This window comes from Nyctibius grandis, chromosome 13 (genome assembly GCF_013368605.1).
Source record: "Nyctibius grandis isolate bNycGra1 chromosome 13, bNycGra1.pri, whole genome shotgun sequence".
Classification (NCBI taxonomy): Eukaryota; Metazoa; Chordata; class Aves; order Nyctibiiformes; family Nyctibiidae; genus Nyctibius; species Nyctibius grandis.
This window is the reverse complement of record NC_090670.1, coordinates 17,980,279-18,002,410: the sequence shown is the minus strand read 5'-3', so window position 1 is coordinate 18,002,410 and position 22,132 is coordinate 17,980,279. Positions and strand designations below refer to the sequence as shown.

The 22,132-nt window shown below is 44.2% G+C and overlaps 1 protein-coding gene across 5 annotated transcripts in view; it reads right to left on the bottom strand.

Moving 5' to 3' along the window:
• LOC137669837 (phosphatidylinositol-binding clathrin assembly protein-like) overlaps positions 1-11,525 on the bottom strand; it is a 31,223-nt gene extending 19,698 nt beyond the window's left edge. For 2 of the 5 annotated variants that reach the window (XM_068412164.1, XM_068412165.1), the window contains exons 1-4: positions 11,055-11,521; positions 2,861-3,003; positions 1,043-1,118; positions 114-216 (exon numbers count right to left, since the gene is read on the bottom strand). In XM_068412164.1, coding sequence (XP_068268265.1) covers positions 114-216; positions 1,043-1,118; positions 2,861-3,003; positions 11,055-11,184 — 452 coding nt within the window. In that variant the 5' untranslated portion in view covers positions 11,185-11,521. Of the gene's footprint in view, positions 1-113; positions 217-1,042; positions 1,119-2,860; positions 3,004-10,697; positions 10,816-11,054 lie in introns of those variants that run through there. The other 3 variants (XM_068412168.1, XM_068412167.1, XM_068412166.1) reach the window with 3 other exon arrangements.
• Positions 11,526-22,132: the final 10,607 nt, after the last annotated feature.

Below are 22,132 nucleotides of genomic sequence, written 5' to 3'. Positions count from 1 at the left end.
TACTGCTTCAAAGGGCCAAAAGGAACACCAATCTATGATAAGCTCAAGAATAACTGGTATTTCCCTTTCCCCCGATATGAAAGACCAAATAAAAGAAGCAGTAACAGTCTTACCCTCTTTTCATTTTGGTGAAGTCAACTGCTACAAGTCTATATGAAAGTGCTTTTTCATTCAAGTATCTGCTGTATCGCCTAATGAAGGTAGACATATCATAGCCTAAAAGTTAAGCATTTATAAGTTAGACATTTTGAAAAGGTACAGATTCTTTTAAGTTCTTTTCAACTATTCTCCTACTAGCCCATTTTACATCAATTTGCATAAGAAGTCCTTCATAGGCATTTTCCAGAGTCCTGAGATTCACTATTTTTCACCTTGAGATGTAATATCACAGTTTCTTCTCAACTAGCTAAGATTAGGAAAGCATTTGTTGCAATTATGAAAATAAACACCTAAACACATTAAAATATTAGGCAAGAACCAAGCAGCTCTTACAAAGATGTTCTCGAAATTAGACTAAAAATGTATTCCTAGTAAAATGATGAAGACTTTGGTAACTTATCTGCAATGCCTCAAAAAACACATAAAGACCCAAAAATGTTTTCTACCACTGGCAAGTAATTAAAAGACTTCTCAGAGATTGGAAAGAGTTCTCACTATTTATACAGCACATCCCAGTTACCGTTCCATGCACCTTAATAGTAAATGTTTACTCCTGAGACACTAAAATGCAAAAAATAGATCATTGTGCTCATATTCATCATGTTTATCCTAGTCAGTGTTAAGAGTTAACTTTTTAAAATTTATAGCTTGTATGCACGTGATACATATGTTACAGACCAATTTCTAGCACTCAGCTAGGTAACTCAGAATCTCACTTTGCTTGTGTCTGCATTCTCGGTTGGACGTTCTTTGGTGTCTCATGCAATATAAAACATAATACTCTTTCATTTAGATGGAATTTGTCTCCTAGAGTACACGAACACAGGCACTATCACAGAGCAAAAAAGCAGTAGAGTTATTTCCTTCAGTGAAAGATCCTTACCCTGCATGGCACTTTTGTCCAGGTAGTTATTTAAATTGAACAAAGTGTTTCGGGACGCAAGATACTGGATAAAGCGCTGTTGGTGAAGAAAAAGTTGAGAATATAATTGTTGCAAGTCAAAACATTTAAGCATATTACAAGAAAACTACACTTACCTTGTAACTGTTTCTAGTAACCTCTATTAACAACAGAAATTAGTTAAAATGGAAAAATTTACAGGAGAACTTGAAACTGCTGATTAGTAAAGCCTCTGAAATCTAAAACTCTATTTGGCAAAAATATAAATTTAAACTAAATAAAAAGACATCACTGGCCATGAATAAAAGACTAATAATCCTAGAGGAAGCTGCTTAGGTTAACTTTGTAGTTTAGAAGAGACAAGGTGGAAAACACAAAACAAAAATACCACTTGCATTACGCAAGCTCCCAAGGTTTGCATAGCTCTACTGCTGCTGCAGAAATGGGAGACAGGTTTAGTTACAAAGTTTAAAAGTAGTTAGTAACAATAATATTTCTGGAATTGTGGTGAGCAGCAGCACTGGAGTTATATATATATATTTTATACATATATATATATATATGTAAAAATAAAGCATTGATCTGGCTAAACAACATTTAAGTTTTGACAAATAATTGCTGGCTCCATAAATAATGCGAGACACAAACACAGAGCAAGGCAGTTTTAAAAGTTTCTCTGCCCCTGTTCCACACAGATCTCCTATGATTGTGATTTCTTGACTATCTTGCTTCTTTGTATGTGTTTTAGTCCATGAAAGAGGATTATGATCAGTATGGCTTAAGGGACTTGTTACATCTTTGATCTGAATCCCGCTGCTGCCAGAAGAGAGAATAAAATACACAAACTGATTTAAGCATTCAGCTTAGCTTTACATTTGGAGTAAGTAGTTATTCCAAACAGTGAATTTTACTTCATATTATCCTCTAATTTCAGCCTATTATCTGTTGAAACTACAGTTTAAGCACACAACTAACTTGGGGAAGTGTTAACAAAGAGCACATTATGTTTTATAGGTCCTTCCAATTAAGTTCACATAGCTTTGGAGAGAAGAGGCAACACTAAGCTTTCAGAGCAGTGTAATGGCTGGAAGCAGTACCTTTTAAGAATCATCATTTCAATATTACCACTAGTGAACGTCATTTATTAGCGGAATGACCACACACAAGTTCAGGGCTAAACTGTCACCTGACCCAGAAAAAGCTTAGTTTTTAAACAGAAGGACTGTGTAAGAGAGGCTACGTTTCTAATGCCATGTTATTGTCTGGGAAGGTTTTCGTAAATAGCGATGAAATAATTTAAGTGAATTAAATGCAATAGAAGCCTGTTCCAGAGGAATGTTAATGGCAGCAACATATGACTATTTACCCCATTAGATGATCATTTGCAAGATCAAATATTCTAGTCACCATACTCCTCCCCCCTTTAGTAAGTATTCTTATCTGTTAATAGGTTGGCTGCACATTTATGGAGTGCTAACAAGACTCTTCTGCTGTGCTCTTACTGATAAGCACCAGCCTAATGAAGTAAAGCTCATCAGAAGTTTTTCAAGTCTTTACTCTAGAAAGGTCACTCATCATTCCCTCACAGCCCATCCCAGATACCTGCAGCTAAATTGCAGGTAAATTTGGTATTGAAATAATGAAAGAATATTTTCTTCTCTGGAGAAGTACTTTACAGCCATCAGCAGTGGAAAAACAAAGAGCTTGAAAAATTGAAGTATATATATCTAGTGTTTCATAGATTGAGACAGTTTCTTAAAACACCTTCAAGGAGGTTTAACAGAACTAATCATGTCTTACCTCGTTTCCATACATCATGAGGTGGTGTGTTGTAATTAGAGCTTTGAACACTACAACCCAGCTACTGTTTGCAGTTCTCTCAAAGAGCGTGTCTGCCAACTGTGGAATATTCACATTCATTTCATTTGTGCACTGTATTAGATCTAAATTAAAGAAAAAAAAAAATCAAAGCATTACAAGGAGTTATATGCTGAAAGAGGATCGTCATGTTATTTTGTGTTTTTACATTGAGAATTCATACTGGAAGCACTAACTTCAGTTCTCTGTTTAAGAAATAATTGAGCTACTTTACATTCCTTGCTCAAATGCATGGCATTTTACTGAAAGACTGAAGGTATTAACTTCAAAGGCACTTCAATAATTTTATGGAGTCCCAGTAGCTCATCAACAAATAACCTGCTCCAGCAGAAACTCTAAGCCCAAATTATTGTCCGAAAGCCAGTGTAGACATTCTGGATACTCAATGCCTGAAGCCAGCTCAATCTAACAACAACAACAAAAAAAATAATCAGAGAACCAAGGAAAAGCTGAGACATCTCTACTTCATGAGATCAACAGGCAGCAAGTACCCTGAAACTCTGACCTAAGCCTGAGTACTGACACACATGACAGCAAACGAGATGCTACAAACCTGTAATAAACCTCTTTTCTATAAGAATTAAGGGCAAGAATTTGCATCTACACACCTTTCCACTTAGCTAAAACCTAATCCCCCACCTACTGAGTATTTTCTGGTGGATCATGGCACGTCTCAGGCTTCTGTATAAAAAAAAAAAGCTCTTTGTGTCCAAGACTGATTATAAACTCAGTAGTAGAACATTAACTTGTGAGGTCAGAGACAGAGATCTTCAAGTCTCTGCCTGAGTATTGCTACAAAACCAGAACAGGCTCCAGCAGATTCATGGGAAAAAAGCCTGCCTGAGAATGCTAGTGATGGCACTTGCTGAGAAGAGAGCAAAGAACTGAATCCAGGACTCTTCCAAACCCCTCAAGACATGCACATTAGACATTTATTCTCTCTGAGCTATATTTGGCTCAGGTGTGATCAAAGTACACCTTAAGGACTGGGCAAGGCCAGTAAAACAAACATCTAGTTTGAAAAGCTTCCTTTGTGGCCTCTTATTTAAGCCAAGTCTGTGAGCAGGCTGGTGGTTGCAGAGCAGCATTGCTGTTGGTGTGGTTTGTCTGTGTAAGTACTCAAAGAAGGGTAGGTGCTTGGGAAGTTGGGCAACAACTGAACACCGAGGTGTTGGCACCACTGAAACGGCCAACTTATTTGTCGTTTAGCAGTATGTAGAGGACAGACTACATTATCAAAAGGCAATTTAAACACAAACTTAAGAAATCACACATTGATAGCTTAGGACAAAATACTTCAGAGCAATATTGCACTCAGAATTTATGTTGGTTTGAGTGCACAGAATATATTACAGATGTATCTTAATTAAAGATCTGTTTATTAAGAACATAAAGTCCTTTGATTAAGGATCACTGTTTAGAATAATTTAATAACCAGAGTAATTTTAACAGAGTAAAGAGTTTAGGTAGTTGAGGTAGGAAGCTATGAAATACAAGTTCTAATAAGTTACTAATTTCATTCCGATATCAAAGGTTTCCAAATATGTACAAAACATGCAAGTTGGGAGGAGAACTTTCATCCTTATTAGTAACACAGAGAAACACTGAAGTAACTGCACAAAAAGAATAGCCCTGAAAAAAAGTTTTAAGCAAGCTACACATCAAAACCTTATTGTTGAGTAGTATTAAAATATTTCAATTTTTACAAACGTGGAGATTCTCAAAAAACAAGTCATTTGATAGATGCTGCTCACCACTCACGGCTGCATCATCGTCAGATGCTGTGTCAGATTAAGAAGTACTTTAAAATTTCTAGAAGTCCAAACAATCCACAGACAACTATTGCCCCATGTAGTGAAGCAAGGCCCAATTCCAGAATTTATACATAGAGAAAACTGACTTAAAATTCAACAGCCTCATCTACTGAATGAGAACTTTGTAATGACAGTTCTAAATAATTCTCTCAAAACACATTAAGGCAAATAAGTCTTCCTAAATCCGATCAGTTTATAAGCAAGCATTATGAAGATCTATTAGATCTTGCTCAGTATTTTTCACTTAACTGAAGCACCTGTAACCAGCACAGAAATATTACAGAACTGTTACAAGTCATAATTTCTATTCTCAGTTTACAAAAACCAACCAAAAAAAAAAATAAAAAAATAAATCAACCAACCAAAAACAACCCCACAAACTCTATACAGAGCAATACCTATAACTTCACTACTAGGTAACAGTTAAAGAAATTCCATTGATCTGCTGAGGTCAAAGACCACACAGATAGCCTATCAAAAATATTATTTCTGCACAAAGTCCTTTTCCTTCACATGACCACTAAGCAAGTCAAATTTTTCACTGAAGATTTTCAATATTAAGAGTGCTTATTAAATAATAGATGAAACTGGGAGGGAAGATCCAGGTTAAAAACAAAAAACTTTCTGCTCTCAAGCCAAATTAGCCAAGGTAATTTCATTCATATTTTGCCAGCACTCTCCACAGAGATTTCAATCTTGTCACCTTCCCTCAAGCTGAGGTCTACCAGCAGATGCTCCAGTATACCCTAAGATGATGCTGAACACCTGGGAGTTCCCTTGCATATACTTATGTCTAAGACCAATATCAAATGTGTTCTTGTAGGGCTGCTCAGGCACGATGTGACAGAAATCCTACTGTTAGTAAGTACATCAAATGCTGTAACTGATCCTTAAGCCACACATCCATAAAAAAAGCAAGCTTTGGCTTATCATGCCATCATAAAAACTGTACTACCACAAAAAGCCATCCAAATGTCTACTTTTAGAAAGGAGCAACTGCCTTCTGCTTTGGTGCACAAGACCAAAAGAAGTCTTCTGTCAAGTGACAGTAACAGAGTGGAAATTCATAAACCCCTGGTGCATTTGAGAAGCTCTTACGTTATCATTTTATTCCACAAGTGTGGCTCCATGTGACTGAAAAGTGCAATTCCAGTAATTCTGTAAAAGTGCTAGTAAGGTTTTCCAGCATGTGCTACTTGCTTCTGTAAGATGTGAGCCTGGCCATTTTAAAAGGCAATCAAAAGGAAATATTTCACATAGGTAGGGCTACTCAGAGCCTAGTTCAAGCTGTGCTTGAGGTTACAGGACTTGAGTGAGCTGCAAGTCCCATGCACTTTTGACACAAGCTGAAGATGACACATTCTGGCTACCCAGAAGACAATTTTTATTGAGGGCATTTAGCACAATTGTGGTCTTTGGTTTCAAAATCTCCGTGAATGCACAAACACATAAGCCACAGTTGCCAATACTGAAGAACACATGCTTAGGCAAGCAAAAGATCTCTAAAATACTAAACTAAGAATGAACAATGGAAAAAAATCTCAGTGCATTTTTATAGGCCAAAACTGGACTTTCCTAAGAGCATATTGCAAAAATGTAAGTTTAAAAAGACTCATTAATAAGGCTACTTAGGGCAATTTTTTTAATTATTATTTTACAACTAGTAATAATAAAGCTAGCATCACATTTGAATTCTAGCAATTGAGATACATAATAAAAAAGCAAATGTCATTGGTCTAATGATTCTTCTAAGTCTGCAATAGGAATATCTACATAGAAACAACTGTATAGCTCTGTTACAGCTGGGGCAAAGGAGGAAAAGGCTATTAACACCACACATCTGGAAGTATAAAGAACACACGCACCTGAGAGACTGACAGCTGGGCAGCTGTACTGTGGATGTTGGCAGCAAAAACTGGAATGAAATGTGTAGGGCACGCGATGCTCATTTTCTTATCTCATTACTTATATAAACACTTTACAACTCCAAGCATTTTGCCAATTACCCAGAGGAATCATTGGAACTGCAAGTGAAACTGTGGTGCTATTTCTAGAATGGAATTTAGAAACATGCTAACATCACACAGGAAAAAAAATTCAATCCAACAGCTTTAAACCAGAAGAGTACCATAGTGGTTTTCAAGCAGCCTGGAAGAGCTGTGGAACTCTTACTGCCTAGAAGAGTACTGATCGCTCTTCCACAGCTCATGTGAAATACTGGCACATTGTCCATGAAACCATACAGCTCTTCAGAGAAGAACTTGCATAAATCCAGATATTAAAAAAAAAAAAAAAAATATATATATATCAAGTTTTTAGACAATTCTCAGCCAGGCACCAACAAAAACTGACATACTTTTCAACTTTCAAGTAACAAGAAAGTAATAATTGTATTGACTCAGGAATATCTCTCAAGAGAACTGTAAATACGTAAGTTAAAGACAACCATAATGGTTTAACATTCCTGTATTTCTTCCATTTTGCCACAGGACTGAAACTGCTCTAAGACAGATACAAGAATTAAGACCCCTTTCCTTAACCGCAGCAGTCTTGAAAAAAAAAAAATATATATTTTCTTTTTGGAAGTTGTACCATAAACTATAGATTAAAAAACATAAAAGAGAAGAGCCACTTCAGCAAACTTTGTCAATATAGCTTAAGGAATGCAACAATTCTTGCTAGAAGACTTAATTAAAAGCTAGCACCTGACTGATACAAATCTTTTTATGCCTGTGTGCTCTTATAGCACAGATTTGATAGCAATCTTTAAATTTCATTTATACAACAGCTAAATCTGAACTTAGAGTTACTTTATCAGAAGCAAAACAATTCAGCTATTCTGTCCCACTCCCCCACTAAACAAGGATACATGACGGCCCATAAAGTTTTTTAAAAAGCTTTAAGCAATTTCTAAATAAAAAAACCCGCATTTATAGATTACAAAAACATTAACTATTTTTTATTCAAGTCAAATTTCCTCAATTGCTGTACTGAAAAGCTTCACAGATTACCCAAGAGCTTCAAATTAAAGACAGGCACCTTACTGCCTGTGGAAGAGTTCAAGAGTATTTCTTCATAGTGTATCACAACTTATATTTCTCTGCAGGAACCACACTGCATTCATCTGACAGCCATGAGCTCTAGCTGCCAAAACTAAGAATGGGCAGATAGAAAATCAGCCCAAAATGGTGATAGTCATAATGTGACATTATTGGCAAAACTTAAAGTTTGCAATGACCTGGTGGAGACCTGAGCTTTCTCCTAGAGCAAAAGGCTTAAGAGCCTAATTCTGTTAAATAACACAGTTTTACAGTACCTGCATTATCACTTCTTACAAGATTTCCAAGGCTTGTATATGTATAGGAGTTTTAAGTTTTGATGAGTAACATTAACTACTTTTCCCTCTCCTGTGCTTCTTAAGGGGGCTGTACACAAGTGAAACAGTTGTTGTTTTTTTCCTTTATTACTGTGTTCATTTAAAAGTTTAACATGCAATTAATTTAAGGGTTTGTATTTTTCTAAATTTTGGTCTACACACAGGTCTGCTCTGCCAGTTACCAGCTTGGCTACAGCTTTAATTTATTGCTTTTTTTATTATGGCTTTTCAATAGGTAGCCATGAAGAGATATGTCACCAAAAGCAGCATCTAGCCCCACTTGGCAGCAACCCAAACTCGGGAGGCTGAGTAGAAGTGAGAGAACCCACAGTGGGGAAGAAGAGACAAGACCTTCAGGTGCTCCACTAAGAGAAAAGACCAGCCTCTGTACAACATTTTATGTTATCCTAAAATATTACAAAATACTACAGAAATAGATCTGCTGGCTTATTTAGGACACCATGACCTACTTTAAAAGGAAAAAACCACCAAGTATTCCCATCGACATTGCTTAGGGTTTGGGGTTATTTTGGTATTGTTTTTTGCTCTTCAAGAAAAGCATGACTATACTACTCAGCAGTTAGTAGCCAGACAAACCCCAAGATTCTTAAATACTAGTTTGCACACTGCATGTGTAACATCTTCCTGTAAATACCCATATTGTAATATTGTAGTTTTTCTTGCTGAGGAAACTCGGCAATAAGATTTTAAGAATTAATCTGAATAGAGTACACAAACTGATACTCCTCCATGATCCCCGATACAACTACAGCAGCTCTCAAAAACATGTTCTTGGTGAAGTTTTTTCTTGAGCAGCAATTACAAGTAATACCAGATGGTGTAGCGTTTTGAATGACACACACATGTAGCGACCAAAGTGCAGCTAGCAGTGTTTTCCATTAAATTCAAGCTATGTTTTCTTTCGTAATTTACTTAAATTGGAAAGTACTTGCCCTGTATCTTTGAAAATACATTGTGTGATTTTTTCCCAGAGATTACAGTATTTAAACTAGTATCTTACCTGCTTGCATTTAATACAAGTAAGTTTTGTGTACAAGTGAAAAAAAATAAGAAGTGCCACGCAAAGGCTTGCAGATGTTTGAAAAGCAGCGCCTGGGTATGCTCCATGAAGACTGGAGAATGTTCATTGGGATTTTTTTTTAACCCCTTACAGAGATATTTGTGGTACCATATTTCACCTATTTTTTTCCCCACTCCACCAACGCATTCCTCTATTTCAGATACCAAGTTAGAACAAGCTTTTTGTTTGTCTTGGACCAAAGTCTGAAAAAGTGAATTACACCAAAACACAGAACTCACCTGGCACAGAAGGGGACCGTCAGGAGACTGACAGCTCTAAACAGGTTTGTATCAAAAGATATTCTAAGGAATCTGATAGTGAAAAGGCAACCTCAGTTTATGCTGTTCTCAAGTTAAAGAGTTTTTCCAGTTTTCCATTTTCTTCTTTTGTGCGGGTAACTTATAGTAGATGACATTATTTTAAGGATATTTTGAAATAATACACTACGTCTTTTAAGCATCAGAAGCTTTCAAACTATTGAGCAAACTGTCACCACTTTCTGGCTTCCTGTTATGTTGCCATTTCTGGACTTAAGGGTTACCTCATTAAGTTGTTCTACCACAGGCAGAACACAAGATAAAATAAGGTAACTTTAAAAAGGTATCTTTAAAAAAAAGAAATTGCCAGCTAGCCAGTTTTAAGGCTTTTAATTTTGACACCGTAGCTGCAATATTGACTACTGTAGCTGGATTCCACTCATTCAGATCAATAACAGATGAGATATATATTTGGTTCTTTTTAACTGTTTGATCCACATCAAAAGCTCTCACACAAGAACTCTGTATCAACACACGAGTGCCATAGCATCGGAGAGCCAAACAATCCTCTAACAATATAACTGAGTCTGCTGCTTCCGAGAGCTTGAACTGCAGACTCCCCTGAGTCCCACCAACTTGAACCAGTCCTGCAAAACTACCAGCCTGCTCCCTTGACTTTGAAGAAACCAGCATAAAGCTTCATGTCTTTTCTCTCCTTGATGGAAACAGACACACTTACTTCACTTCTAATAGATGGTGCGCGGGGATGCTGCACCACGTACAAGGTTTGAAGCATTCAGTGCACTTTGGAGCAGTCAAACAGTAACTTCAGTTGCTACCCAGTTACTAAAGCGTGAAACAAAGCAACACCGCTGATACTTTTGTAGCTATCAAGGGTAGCTTTCTGCATCTTTTGGTACACAGAAAGGAGTTTTAACATATTTAGTTTAAATGTATCAGCAGCAACATACTCTCATTCTGGAGAGATGGATTGGTCCACCTTCACCTTTCCCTTTACCTCGCCTGAAGCCTTTTTACCTCGTTTCAAGAGCACTAAGACAGAAGGCTATAATATTTCGGGAAATGTTAGAAATATTTAAACGGCTGCACTCCACCAGATGCACATAAGGACGGAAAAGCGCTTAAAAATTTAACTTCTCGCTCACAACAGTAAAACCACACACCTAACCCACCTTTCCCCCAGGTGCCGCATTAATAAGCACTACCGTACCCAGAGCACATACGCTGAGCAGCTCTCGTCGGGCAGAGCTCACAAGGTGGGGATATTTTCGCTTCCCGGGCGCGACAGGGCGTCACAAAGCTCACTCCCTCCACGTGTGAACTAAGTTTTGAAGAGCAAACCAGCCAGGTTCACCCAGCTTTACGCGACAGCCCTCCCTGCCGCCTTCCCAGGTGCACGGGGCCGCGCTCCGTTCTCACCTCCCCCGCCGCAGCGGGACGGCAGAGAGCCCACCCCGGCGGTCCCGGGGCTCCAAGCGCCTGCCCGGCGGGCGAACGGCGGGCCCGCCCCGGCCACCCCCCGCCGCGGGGCGCGAGCCGCAGACGGCCACCGCCGGGTCCTACTCACAGTCCAGGTGCTTCTTCTTGGGGCCCATCACCTCGTGGGTCGTCGCCTTGCAGACAGCTTTGGCGACGGCCGAGCCGGTGACACTGTGCTGCGCCGCCGTGATGCGGTCGGTGATCGACTGCCCCGACATCGTCGGCGCGGCCCTGGCGGCGGCTCCACCCGCGGACCCGCCGCGGCGGGCAGCAAGGCCGGGGGGCGAGCGCAGCCTGCCCGGGGGAGGGACGCCGGCAGCCCCCTCCGACGCGACCAGGGCGACCGGGGGAGTCCTCGCCGGGCTCCTCCTCACCGGCTCCTCTCGACCCCCCGCCGCCGCGACGCGGAGGGTGGGGGGCTCTTCCCGCTGCTCCGCGGTGCGGCGGCGGCCCCTCGCCTCCCGGCCCCGCTCCGCTCTGCCTGCTTCCCGGCCTGCGCTCCGGCTTTCCCTTTCACATTTACACTCCCAGACAAAATGGCGGCAGCCGCGGCGGCGCCGTCAGGTGACCGCCCGCCTCGGCCCCGCCCGCCGTTCCCGCCCCCAGCGCGCCCGCCCCGCCCCGCCCCGCCCCGGAGCTGTCACCCCGCGTCCCCGGGGCGGGCGGGCGCGCGCGCGGCGTGTGGCGGGAAAGGCGCGCTCCGTGCCGCCGCGTGCCCCGTCAGTGAGCGTTCGGCGGGGCGGGGAGAAGAACTCGCGGGTCAAGATAAAAGCAGTTTAATAAAGCAAAAGCAAAGGCCGCACACGGAAGCAAAAGAAAACAAAAGATTTATTCTCTGCTTCCCATCAGCAAGCGATGTGCAGCCACTTCCTGGGAAGAGGGCTTCAGTAGTCACAGCGGTTGCTGCAGAAGACAAATGTCGCAATAGCGAATGCCCCTTCACCCCTTTCTCTTAGCTTGTATTGCTGAGCAGACGTCATATGGTACGGAATATCCCTCTGGTCAGTGTGGGTCAGCTGTCCTGGCTGTGTCCCCTCCCAAGATCTTGTCCACCCCCAGCCTACTGGTGAGGGGGGGATGCTGGAGATCCAGCCTTGATGCTGTGGAGCTCTGCTCAGCAGCAGCCAGAACACCTTTCTAGCTACCACACAGCACAGCACTGTGAGGGCTGCGGTGGGGAAAATTAACTCCGTCCCAGCCAGAACCAATACTGTGAGGAAAAAAAATTCAGCATCACTACTGCTCAATCAGAACACTCAGTTTTCCCACACCATTTCATGGAAGAATGTTTTTTTAACTTCTGCATTTGTAGTACATTAATATAAGCGTGAACACTCGTACAAATAGAAGACCTGTGAATACAGCAATAGTTATTTTAGGTTACAACTTTGAAGCAGAAACACAAAAAGTAAGGAGGAGTAACAAGGAGGCAGTTGAATACGAGTGTTATAAACAAAAATCTAGCAGTTTCTGACAGTTAACTCATATTTCACGGTGCCGATTAAAGCTTTATTGCTTACGTTATCCCTCAAGTGAGATGCTCCACAAATATGTGTGCTAGACCGCCAAACACCCAACTGTCAGTTATTGCATTACACGTATTTAAAGCAATAAAGCAGGGAATGTTTGCATCCACAGGACTGTATATTTCACTGATACATACCAATTTCTTGTCTTTTCATAATATTTGTACAACACAAAGGGCATTTATTAAGTGCTTCAGCACATTCCTTACAGGCGACTAGGTGACCACAGGGAATGAGGACTGCTGATATGTTTTCTTACCAATACTTAAAACCTATACTACATCCCCAAACCGTCTTTATACCCAACATACAGATTTATACATTCTCATTAACTACTACCCGTGACCTGCACAGAAGCTTGCCACTTAATAACTACTGTAACTAGAGAACACTTAATACAAAACTGCTCTTGCCTCAGGCCCCACGTTGGGTGCCAAAAAGGACTGTGGTGGGTTGACCTTGGCTGGTTGTCAGGTGCCCACCAAGCTGCTCTATCACTCCCCTCCTCAGCAGGATTGAGGGGGAGAAAATAAGACGGAAAAGAACTTGTGGGTCAAGATAAAGGCAGTTTAATAAAGCAAAAGCAAAGGCCACATGCGGAAGCAAAGGAAAACAAAATATGATTCTTTACTTCCCATTAGCAGGTGATGTCCAGTCACCTCTCGGGAAGTAGGACTATGCGTAGCGATTGCTCCATCCCAGCCGGACCCAATGCAGGTTTAAACAGAACAACAAAGGTGAGCAGGGACGGCTCCCAAGCAGAGCTGTCTATCTTTCGATACTGTTGAAAAGCACGATGGCACTGTACAAATATTAGTGGTCCTATGATCCGGGGTGGGTAATGTTGTGAATTAAGGATTTCTATAACCCTAAGGGCATAAATGCGTTAAAACATGGTCACTGCTCTTAAAATATTGAACATTTCCTGAGTTGTAAAAAGTTACAAACTCTTTAGTCCAACTGGCAGCAGGCAATTTCTAGCTGCCTTTTTTTTGCCTTAAGACTTTAAGTTTCTGGAAAAAGAAATTATCTTGAATCTTCAAAGCCTGAGGAAACATGAAAACAGTAAGAAAAGAAGAGATGGAAAGATTAAATATGCATTATAAATGTCTACATCTCTTAGGGCTTGTCTAAACAGGGAAGCTATTTCGCAACAAGTGAGGATGTGAACTGAAGCACAGCAGCTATTCTGTGCTACCTCCACCCCCAGCAGGGACTCTCTTATTTTATTCTGTTTCAGAAGGCCTAAATTTCGCATTGAAGTGCCTGAGTTGAGTGTTTCCCATTGCTATGGCTCTGTCTTTACTCAATGTGCGAGTCAGGCCCACGTATTAGTCCAAATGTCCCTCTTCAGTCAGTGCAGGTTCAAGCCGTCCTGTGCGCAGAGTGGATGGCTGCGGCTCACGCCCTTCAGCACCAACGTCTGCCAGTCATGCCATCACAGAAGGCCATGAGATGTGAAAGCAGTACATTATACAACGTAGTTTAGGTTAGTCTTGCTCTTAGCCGCTTTCCTGCACCTTTAGTTTGTATTTGTAAGGATGAAAAACTGGAAATTACACGTACAATTTATGTCTCATTCATCTTGCCGCCCTGTGTTTACTGTAGGGCGGGTGATGAGGGCTTCAGAAAGGAGACAGGAAACATAGTCCGGGCGTGGATGCATATAAATAGTGCTGGGGAGGTGGTGGCAGTGGAGGGAATGGGACGTTTCTGGGCTTCTGCCATGACTGAATGACACAGATGGTTTTCCAGGGAAATGAGTAGTGAATGTGCTTCGGGCTGGCTGCACCTACAGCCCCGGGAATGCAAACAGTTTAGCAGCAGGTTTGTCAATAAATACCATCTGCTCCACAGCACTGAATCCAAAATATTGCAGAACCAACCTTACCGGTGGCTGTTTTGCTAGATAGAGATGAAATAAAAATCACTACTAAATATTTTTTTTTGTAAATACTGTGATTGTGATCGAAAAATTATAAAACTCTAAATTTAATCGGACTTCTTCAATCCCAGTTTAAACCTGGGAGAATTAAACTGTTGTCGTTAGCTTTGTTCCTGGTGGACAGTGACGCGTCTCCACAGGCGGGTGAGCGGTAGGCAAAGCTGCTTCTCACACAGTTTAGGACACTGAAGTGTCTGAGAAACGCCTGGCTTCCACGGCTTCCCGCAAGGGAAGGAAACGCAACTCTGCGAGCAGCAGCGGCAGAGCCGAGTTTCCTGCGTGCTCTGACGGGGGCTCGAGGCTGATCTCCTGTGCCAGTGCTCCTGTCCCCGACAAGAGGTGAACCCCTGCCCCAGCCTTTCTCCCCACAAGGGCACCAAGAGTCTTTCTGCTTGGCTCACAGTTTTCCAGGAGTTTTGCCAAAGCAGAGTGTCTTGGGGATCTTTACTGCTGTCAGGTGTTGTTGAATTGGCTACTGGATGCGAAGGTTCCTGGGAGAGAAATGAGACATGAGCATCACCAAAAAAGCCTAAAACCAGAGCAAGTTTCAATGCGAATTCTTACTTCAACAGAGACTTGAGAGAAAAAAAACCTCACACACTGTTGTCCAGCTTGGATTTATGGGTACCATAGTCTGCCAGTCTCTTTTAAAGATCTTCCTTTCCCTCTTTCTGAGTTGTAAAATGTGGATAACAAATATAGCTCCAGAACTGGGACTCTCTTCGGCTAAATCCATCCCAACTTTGCATAACTGCAAAATACAAAAAGATCAGCTCATGAGTCTGTCGTTGGAGATTGCCTGGCTGACACACAGACTCGGCTTTGTGTCTCAGTTGGGTTTTTAGTGCAGGATCAGAGAGAATTCCAGGGAGACACACGCCTGAATAAGCAGCTCTTTAAAAGAATAATTTAAGAGAAAAACATAGTGTGAAAATAATGAAACAGGGAAAAAAAGTGAAGATGCAAAGGAAGTTGAGTGCCGAGGAGTGGAGTTCGTGTCTCACTTTGTGTGTGGAAGGATAGAAGAGACATACAGAGAGGAGTCATGAAAGAGGTGGGGGAAAACCAAAAGTTTGCTGGGAGAGTAAACCACAAGGGATACTTTTTTAAATGGAGCTTGCTTTTTTTGTGTGAATCTGGAACAGATCCACTTACCTTTATGTTTCATTAACATCAGTAAAGTTTCTGAAATGTACAGAGTGGCAAAAAAATCCGGTCTGAAAATGGCAAGAGAGACATTGGATGGAGGAAATTTACTCTTAGAAAGAATTGTGTCTACAGCTGCTTGCCCATATATTGTGCTTAAGACAAAAAATGGACCATTTGTTTTTCCAAGAAGTTTTATGACTGATATTATGCATCATAAGGAACAAGCAAGAAATAAAAAAGGCTGCAGTAAAAATATTTAATGAACTTTATCTGCACTTTCTTTCTATATTTTCTCCAGGTAGTCTAATATCTGATGTGGTTTCTGGAACAAAGGAGGGGGGATTTCTGCTTCCAGAAATCAGGCCAATGCTCAGAAAGTTAAATGTGCCCCCATGGAAAAGCTTGGCACCAGCAGATGCTGCATGGCTGGAGAAGAGGTGCTGAGAGGAGTTTGCAGCTCTTCCAGAACGGTACCTGTGCCACCCCACCTCGCTCCTGCACCCGAGAACAGCCCTGGCTCCCGCAGGACATTCGGCTCTGTGCAGGGGTGCAGTGCGAGGGCCTGTGAACGCCGTCAGCCCTGCTAGGCTAAACCTGTATCGATCCCAGATAAAGCCCTTTCCTCCAGGACCATCGAGAGACCCTGAGTTGCGATCAGGTTTGCTTCAGGGCTGGTTCTGGAGCCACAAGATGCACAAAATCGGATACAACCCCTGGAGCCTTTAAGCCCCTTTTCCAAGTGCCTTGCAGATGTGAAATTTCTGCTCAACAGTGTACGACTGGTAAAAGTCACACGGTTTTCTCATCTCCTGTCACATGAGGGTAAGTCATGCTTCCTCTGCCCCTTCCTGCCATCCCGCTCCTGTCGAGGAGCGATGGGCTGGGGCAGGGCTCAGCCCCAGGAGCCCTCTGCCTCTCGGCCATCTGCAACTTCTGCCTCGCAAGCTGCTCGTGAAGTTTGAACTTTTAAATTGCTGACTTAGTAAAGAGAAGGGAGAAAAGAAAGAGGAAAAGAAAGAAGGGGAAGGAAAAAACAATCTGGAGTTATGCCACAGTTGCAAAAGTGCCGGGAGGCAGAAAGGCAGGAGCCCCACAGCTCCCGCTGCGAGTGGCTGGCTGCTGTTCCTGCCTGTAGACTAATCGTGTTCCCTGCAGGTGTATTGCTGGCAATAATGACACATATGAGATTTCTGTATTATTTCTGAAATACTTCCCTGTAAAAGAATTTCTGTTTGGTGAAGAAGCTGTTCTGATTCCTACTGCTGAGCATTTAACCAAGGTTAATGAAAGTCCCCCTTTCTTTGACTTCTCTCCTTGATGTTACAATTCAATATTTTTTAAAAGATAAAGCAAAATAAACACTACAATATGATGTAATCAGTGTAATATAATTACCTTAACCTGTTCCAGTTTGGTCTGTTGCGTTATGAATGCAGTAAGGGCTCACAGGCTCTGAAAAGCAGGAGCTGACTGAGGAATCTCATGCAAATTCAGGATCTAAAGTCCAGGCTTGGAAGATTAGTCTTGGTTTAAGGCAGGGGGCAGAGCTCTGTTTTGGCTTTGGAACTGTCCCAGGACAAGCCTTGGTTATTTGCCAGAGCCCTGTTTGTGTGTGTGTGTGCGTGTGTACGTGCACACGAGCAGTTTTGACACGGACAGTCGCTGCCGGCATTAGCAGGCACCTGATGAAACGTAGCTGCCATCTGAGGACCTGGTCCTCCTGGCCCTGTTCCGGCCGTTTCAGGGGGCTTGGGCTGACAGCTGACCAATGTATTAATCCAATTCTGTTTCCATCACCTGGGGTCTCATTTCAGGGGGGCTCTTTGCAAGAGGCTTTTCCGGGCGCTTAGACAAGCACGACACACAGGTGCCGATGCTGCAGCTGTATACCTGGGCTGATGTGGCCGTGCTGGCCATAACTAGTGATGTTTTGGAAAACTTTCCAAGCAGGAGAGCGGAGCCTGGTTTGTCGTGGGCTGCGAACCTGCCCACCTGCGGTGAGCTGGGCACTGCCGGTTTGAAAAGATCTGATTTTCAGAGCCAAACAATCCACGTTGCCCCTCAGAGCAGGAGAGGAAGGGGCAGAAATGCAGCCTGTGCCTTATAGCAATCTTCCGTGTCAAAACATGTAAAATCCCTTGAGTGTGTCAGTGAAACAGAAGATAAGGGCAAACCAGCACACACCTTTTATCTAGACTTTAAAAATAAGAAGAAAAAGACAAGGACAAAGGAGCCAAGGCACTTGTGAAGTGCCCTCGAGGCAGCTCGCTGTGTTACTATGTGCTCACAGCCCTCTGAAAAGCTGATCTTGAAAGGGAGAACTGGAAGTAGATGCAAACAGGAGAGCTACAAGTGCTCTGAAACCGAAATGCTTATTGGAATTACCTGTCGTTGCTGATGGAACAAGCACTAAGTCAATGATGTTGAAACAGTGGATTCAAAATCATCCGGGAGATGGAATTTTTTTATACGAGCTAAAATGAACCAATCAATCAGGATACTGGCAATGCTAGGAATTTAACCGAAACTGGGGTCTTCACAGAGGTAGCTATGAACACATAGAGACAGATGAGGCGCTGGTCACGGTGCGGGAAGGAGGGATGGGATGGGATGGGATGGGATGGCTCCTGCCACATGCAGCCTGCCTTTCCCTCTTGTCCTTTCATCTGGTTTTATGGGAAAATGCTGGGTCTGACAAGCAGCCCCGTGTGCCACAGAACTAATAAACAAACTAGTAAATGACTTTCTGTGGGTTTGTGTCCAGGGACCAACAGACTGGGTTCTCCAAGGCTGCAGCACAACTCTGTTGCTTATAAGACATCAGAGAAGCCACACATTGCAAATGTCCTGACCACAGGAAAAGCTTTAATGGGAGTTCACGCGTCATTAAACACCAGCGAATCCACATGAGAGAGAAACCTTAACTAAACAGTGGATTTTCTTGTGTCTAATAAGGCACAGACTCCCATTAAGGTTTTTCCCAGGGTTTAATTCATACTGTTGCCTCTCTCCCTTTTCTCAGCCTGATTACCTGTTCTCACAGGCACCATCATGCCTATTCAACCTCTTACTATAGGTCTCACCATCCCTCCACCCTTCAATGCCACACCACAACTGCAGTCCTGTTTTTGCACAAGTTCCCCTTCTGTCTATAAAATTAATCAGCATAAATGGAAAGTGAGTCCTGGCAACCCCTAATGCATCCCCACTTCCGACAGCGTTTTTGTCTGCTGAATGCACGTACGCAATTTAACACGCGAGCACCCGCACGTTCTTATTGAGGGGTGAAGATTCTGCTCCTCACACAGTGGATGGGTCAGTGTCACAGGGCGATGCACTCGTAGGCACTGAAGGGAACTGGGCTCTGCAGTGCTGGGCAAGGGGGGGTATTCATCTGCGGGCATCCCTGTGGCCAGCAAGATGCGCCAGAGAAGGTGATGGAAAACTCTGGCTCATTTGGCCCAGATGACAGAGTCCTGTGGTCCCCGAGTCCCCTCTTTCATGCCTGGGAAAGCCACCGTGTCCCCATGGGGGGGAGCAGCAAAACCCCACTCGAGAGCAGCCGTCGCGGGCGCGGCCGTAGCAGGGTTATGTGTGAATCGAAGCTCATGAGCTCACGAAGGAAACGGCATCGCTTTCTCCTCCGGGATGACGGTGGAGAAGGCTGTGGGGCTGCAGGAGGGCTGCTGAGGCTGCTGGGCAGTGGGGTGGGTGTTTATCACCGGCACCATCGGTCGGGACGTCCTGCGTGGTGGTGCCATCCGCCGCTGAATTGGGGCGGGTTGAGGGCTGGCACCCAACAGGCAGCAGGTCACGGGCTGGGAGTGGGGGGCAACGGACCAGCCTCAGCCCAAGATTAGCTGCGACGGGCGCCGTGTTCCCAGGGCGATGGGTATCGCCGTGTCTGGTGCCCGGGAACACCACCCTCCACGGGGGGTCCGGGGAACCGTCCAAAGGCCGCAGAAATGCACGTGGAACAGGGTGGAAACAGCTGCATGAACAGGGACAGTTGTCTGCCTGCTTCAGAAGGGAAAAAGTGGTAAAAATAACAAAAGGGACTGCAAAGCCTCCTGCATGCAAAACTAATAGCAACGGGAAGCAGAGCCCCGGAGCGGGCAGCCGCAGCGTGGCTTGGAGCCCCTCCACCTCAATGCCGCGGGGTGCTGGCAGGTTCCCACTGCGTGGCTCATGCCCACGGGTGCGGAGCAGCCCTGCGCCTGGGCACAGCCAGATACCGCTGGCTGCATTATCTCCCCGGGACATGGACCCTGGGGCACTGCGGGGGAGATACTTGTACTGAGGCTGACCCGCATTCCCAGCTCATCCCGGGCTCACACCTCTGTCCTGCTGCACGCACAAATGCTGGGACGGCAGCACCTGCGCCGTCCCACCTTGTGTTCAGGAGCTGCAGGGTCGGTGCCGCCGCTCCCAACCCAGAGCAGCAGCGAGCACTGTGCTGGTACTCGCTTCTGGCAAACCCAAACCGACGACCAATATTGCAATAAGTCCCACAGGCAACGTGTGAGCGGGTACGAGTGGAGTCTGGCCACTGTCATCTACTGACCTGATTAGGGAACAGAAGCAAAATCATTACAGGTGGCACAACTGCCGACTTCTGTAACCTGTAGCTCACCTTCATCTTCCAAAGCAGACAGTGGTACGGGTCCACACAAAGGGTACGCAGAGAGCGGGGCCAGCTCTGCCCTTGGTGACCCACCCGTAGCGCCGCGGATTTCGGCAGGGCTGCAGTCATGCAGCTGGAAGCAGGAGCCGGCACTGCCAGCTTTGGCTTAACGGCCTGTTAAACCCAACACCAAGAGCCACAGCATGGGCTCAGACCTGCAAGATATTATAGAATCATGGAATCGTTTTGGTTGGACATGACCTTTAAGATCATCAAGTCCAACCATTAACCCAGCACTGCCAAGGCCACCACTAAACCACGTCCCTCAGCACCACATCTTCTTGTCTTCTAAATCCCTCCAGGGCTGGTGACTCCACCACTTCCCTGCGCAGCCTGTTCCAATGCTCGACAACCCTTTAGGTGAAGAAATTTTGAGAATATTGAAAGCATGAGAGAGCACGTTTCCAATAGCAATAAAATAAACATATCAAAATAAAAAGTTGTTTTCTGTTCTCCCCGTGCAGCTGAAAACAGAAGTCACTATGGCTGGGTGTGTTTTGCAGCATCCCCATCACAGCACATGCTGCCGGTGGTGGTCACGTCTGCCACAGGGCAGCCCTGCATGGGAGGGGGTGACAGGGAAAACAAGCATCTTCCTCTCCCTTTCCCCAGCCTGCCCATTCTGTCAGCACACAAGAATTTATACACATGTATGTTCTCAAGCTATATATACACACACTAACCAGATATATACAGTTTTCATACGGATGTAGGCGTGTCTGTTTTTTTAATTCCAGTACATACTATTTCATTAGCAAACCCTCGGGGCTGGGAGTCGTTTTCAGATGGGTTGTGAAGTGAAGAACAAGCACGTGGGGAAGGCGTCTGGCACCAAAGACACAGGGCAGCATCCTGGGGAGGAGGAGGCGAGCCCTGCTTGCTGGTCGTCCTCAGCTGCCGGCGAGCTCTCTCAATGTGTCTAACCCGGTGTTACAGAAGAACAACCCACATCAGAAATCCTGGATGACTTTGGTAAATCCAAAAATTGGATTAATTGGTGTTGGCAGAAGCGGGCCTGGACCTCAGGGAGCTCAGCAGTGCTCACCACAGAGGCTGTGAATGGGCAACCGCAGGCAGCGACTTCTTCAGTCAGTTTAGCATCGGCCAAACCAGCATTCGGACTGATTTCATTACTAATGAGTTGATGAAAAATGCCTTTTTGCAAAAAGAAATCCAGGTGAATTGCTTTCACTTGAGGGTCTAAGGTCTGGATTTCCCCTCTGCTTTGCCCTCGGCTGCCTGAGCTGCTGCTGGGCTCGTTTCCCTCTGCCGCGGGCCCGTGCGAAAGTGAGCGAAAAGAGAGGGAGAGGAACACAGCTGAACTTCACCCGCTTCCAGCACCATCCCGGACAAAACGTGGTCTGTGGCAACAGCATTTTGTTTACTTTTCTAAAAAATGCCCTCTTCAGCACTAAAGGCGTAACATCTATTTGGAGACTTCCATGACAATGACTCCGAACAACAGCTAGAGATCGACCACTTCCCCCTGGAAGGTTTCACAAGCAGAGATGGAAGATCAGCCTTTAAGGAGGCAGCGGCGGGGGTTCCTCCCCTCTGCCCTGACAGCAGCAGGGACTCCTTTCGAGGTCACCTGTGATCCCCTAGATCCTGGCACTGGCTTTCCCCTCTGGCTTTGTCTTGTGATATATCCTCAGACTGGTTACTGGAAAAAAAACAATCACAGCACAAAGCAGATGCCATGACAACTGATAACTTGTATGGGGGCCGTTGGCTGGCACCGAACACCATCTTTCACTGAAGTAGTTTCCCTTTTTTCCCCTTTCCTGTTTGGGGTGATGGCTGCAGGGCCACACACAATGTGAACAGCGGATGAGAGCTCCAGACCTTTTGAAGGACAGCTG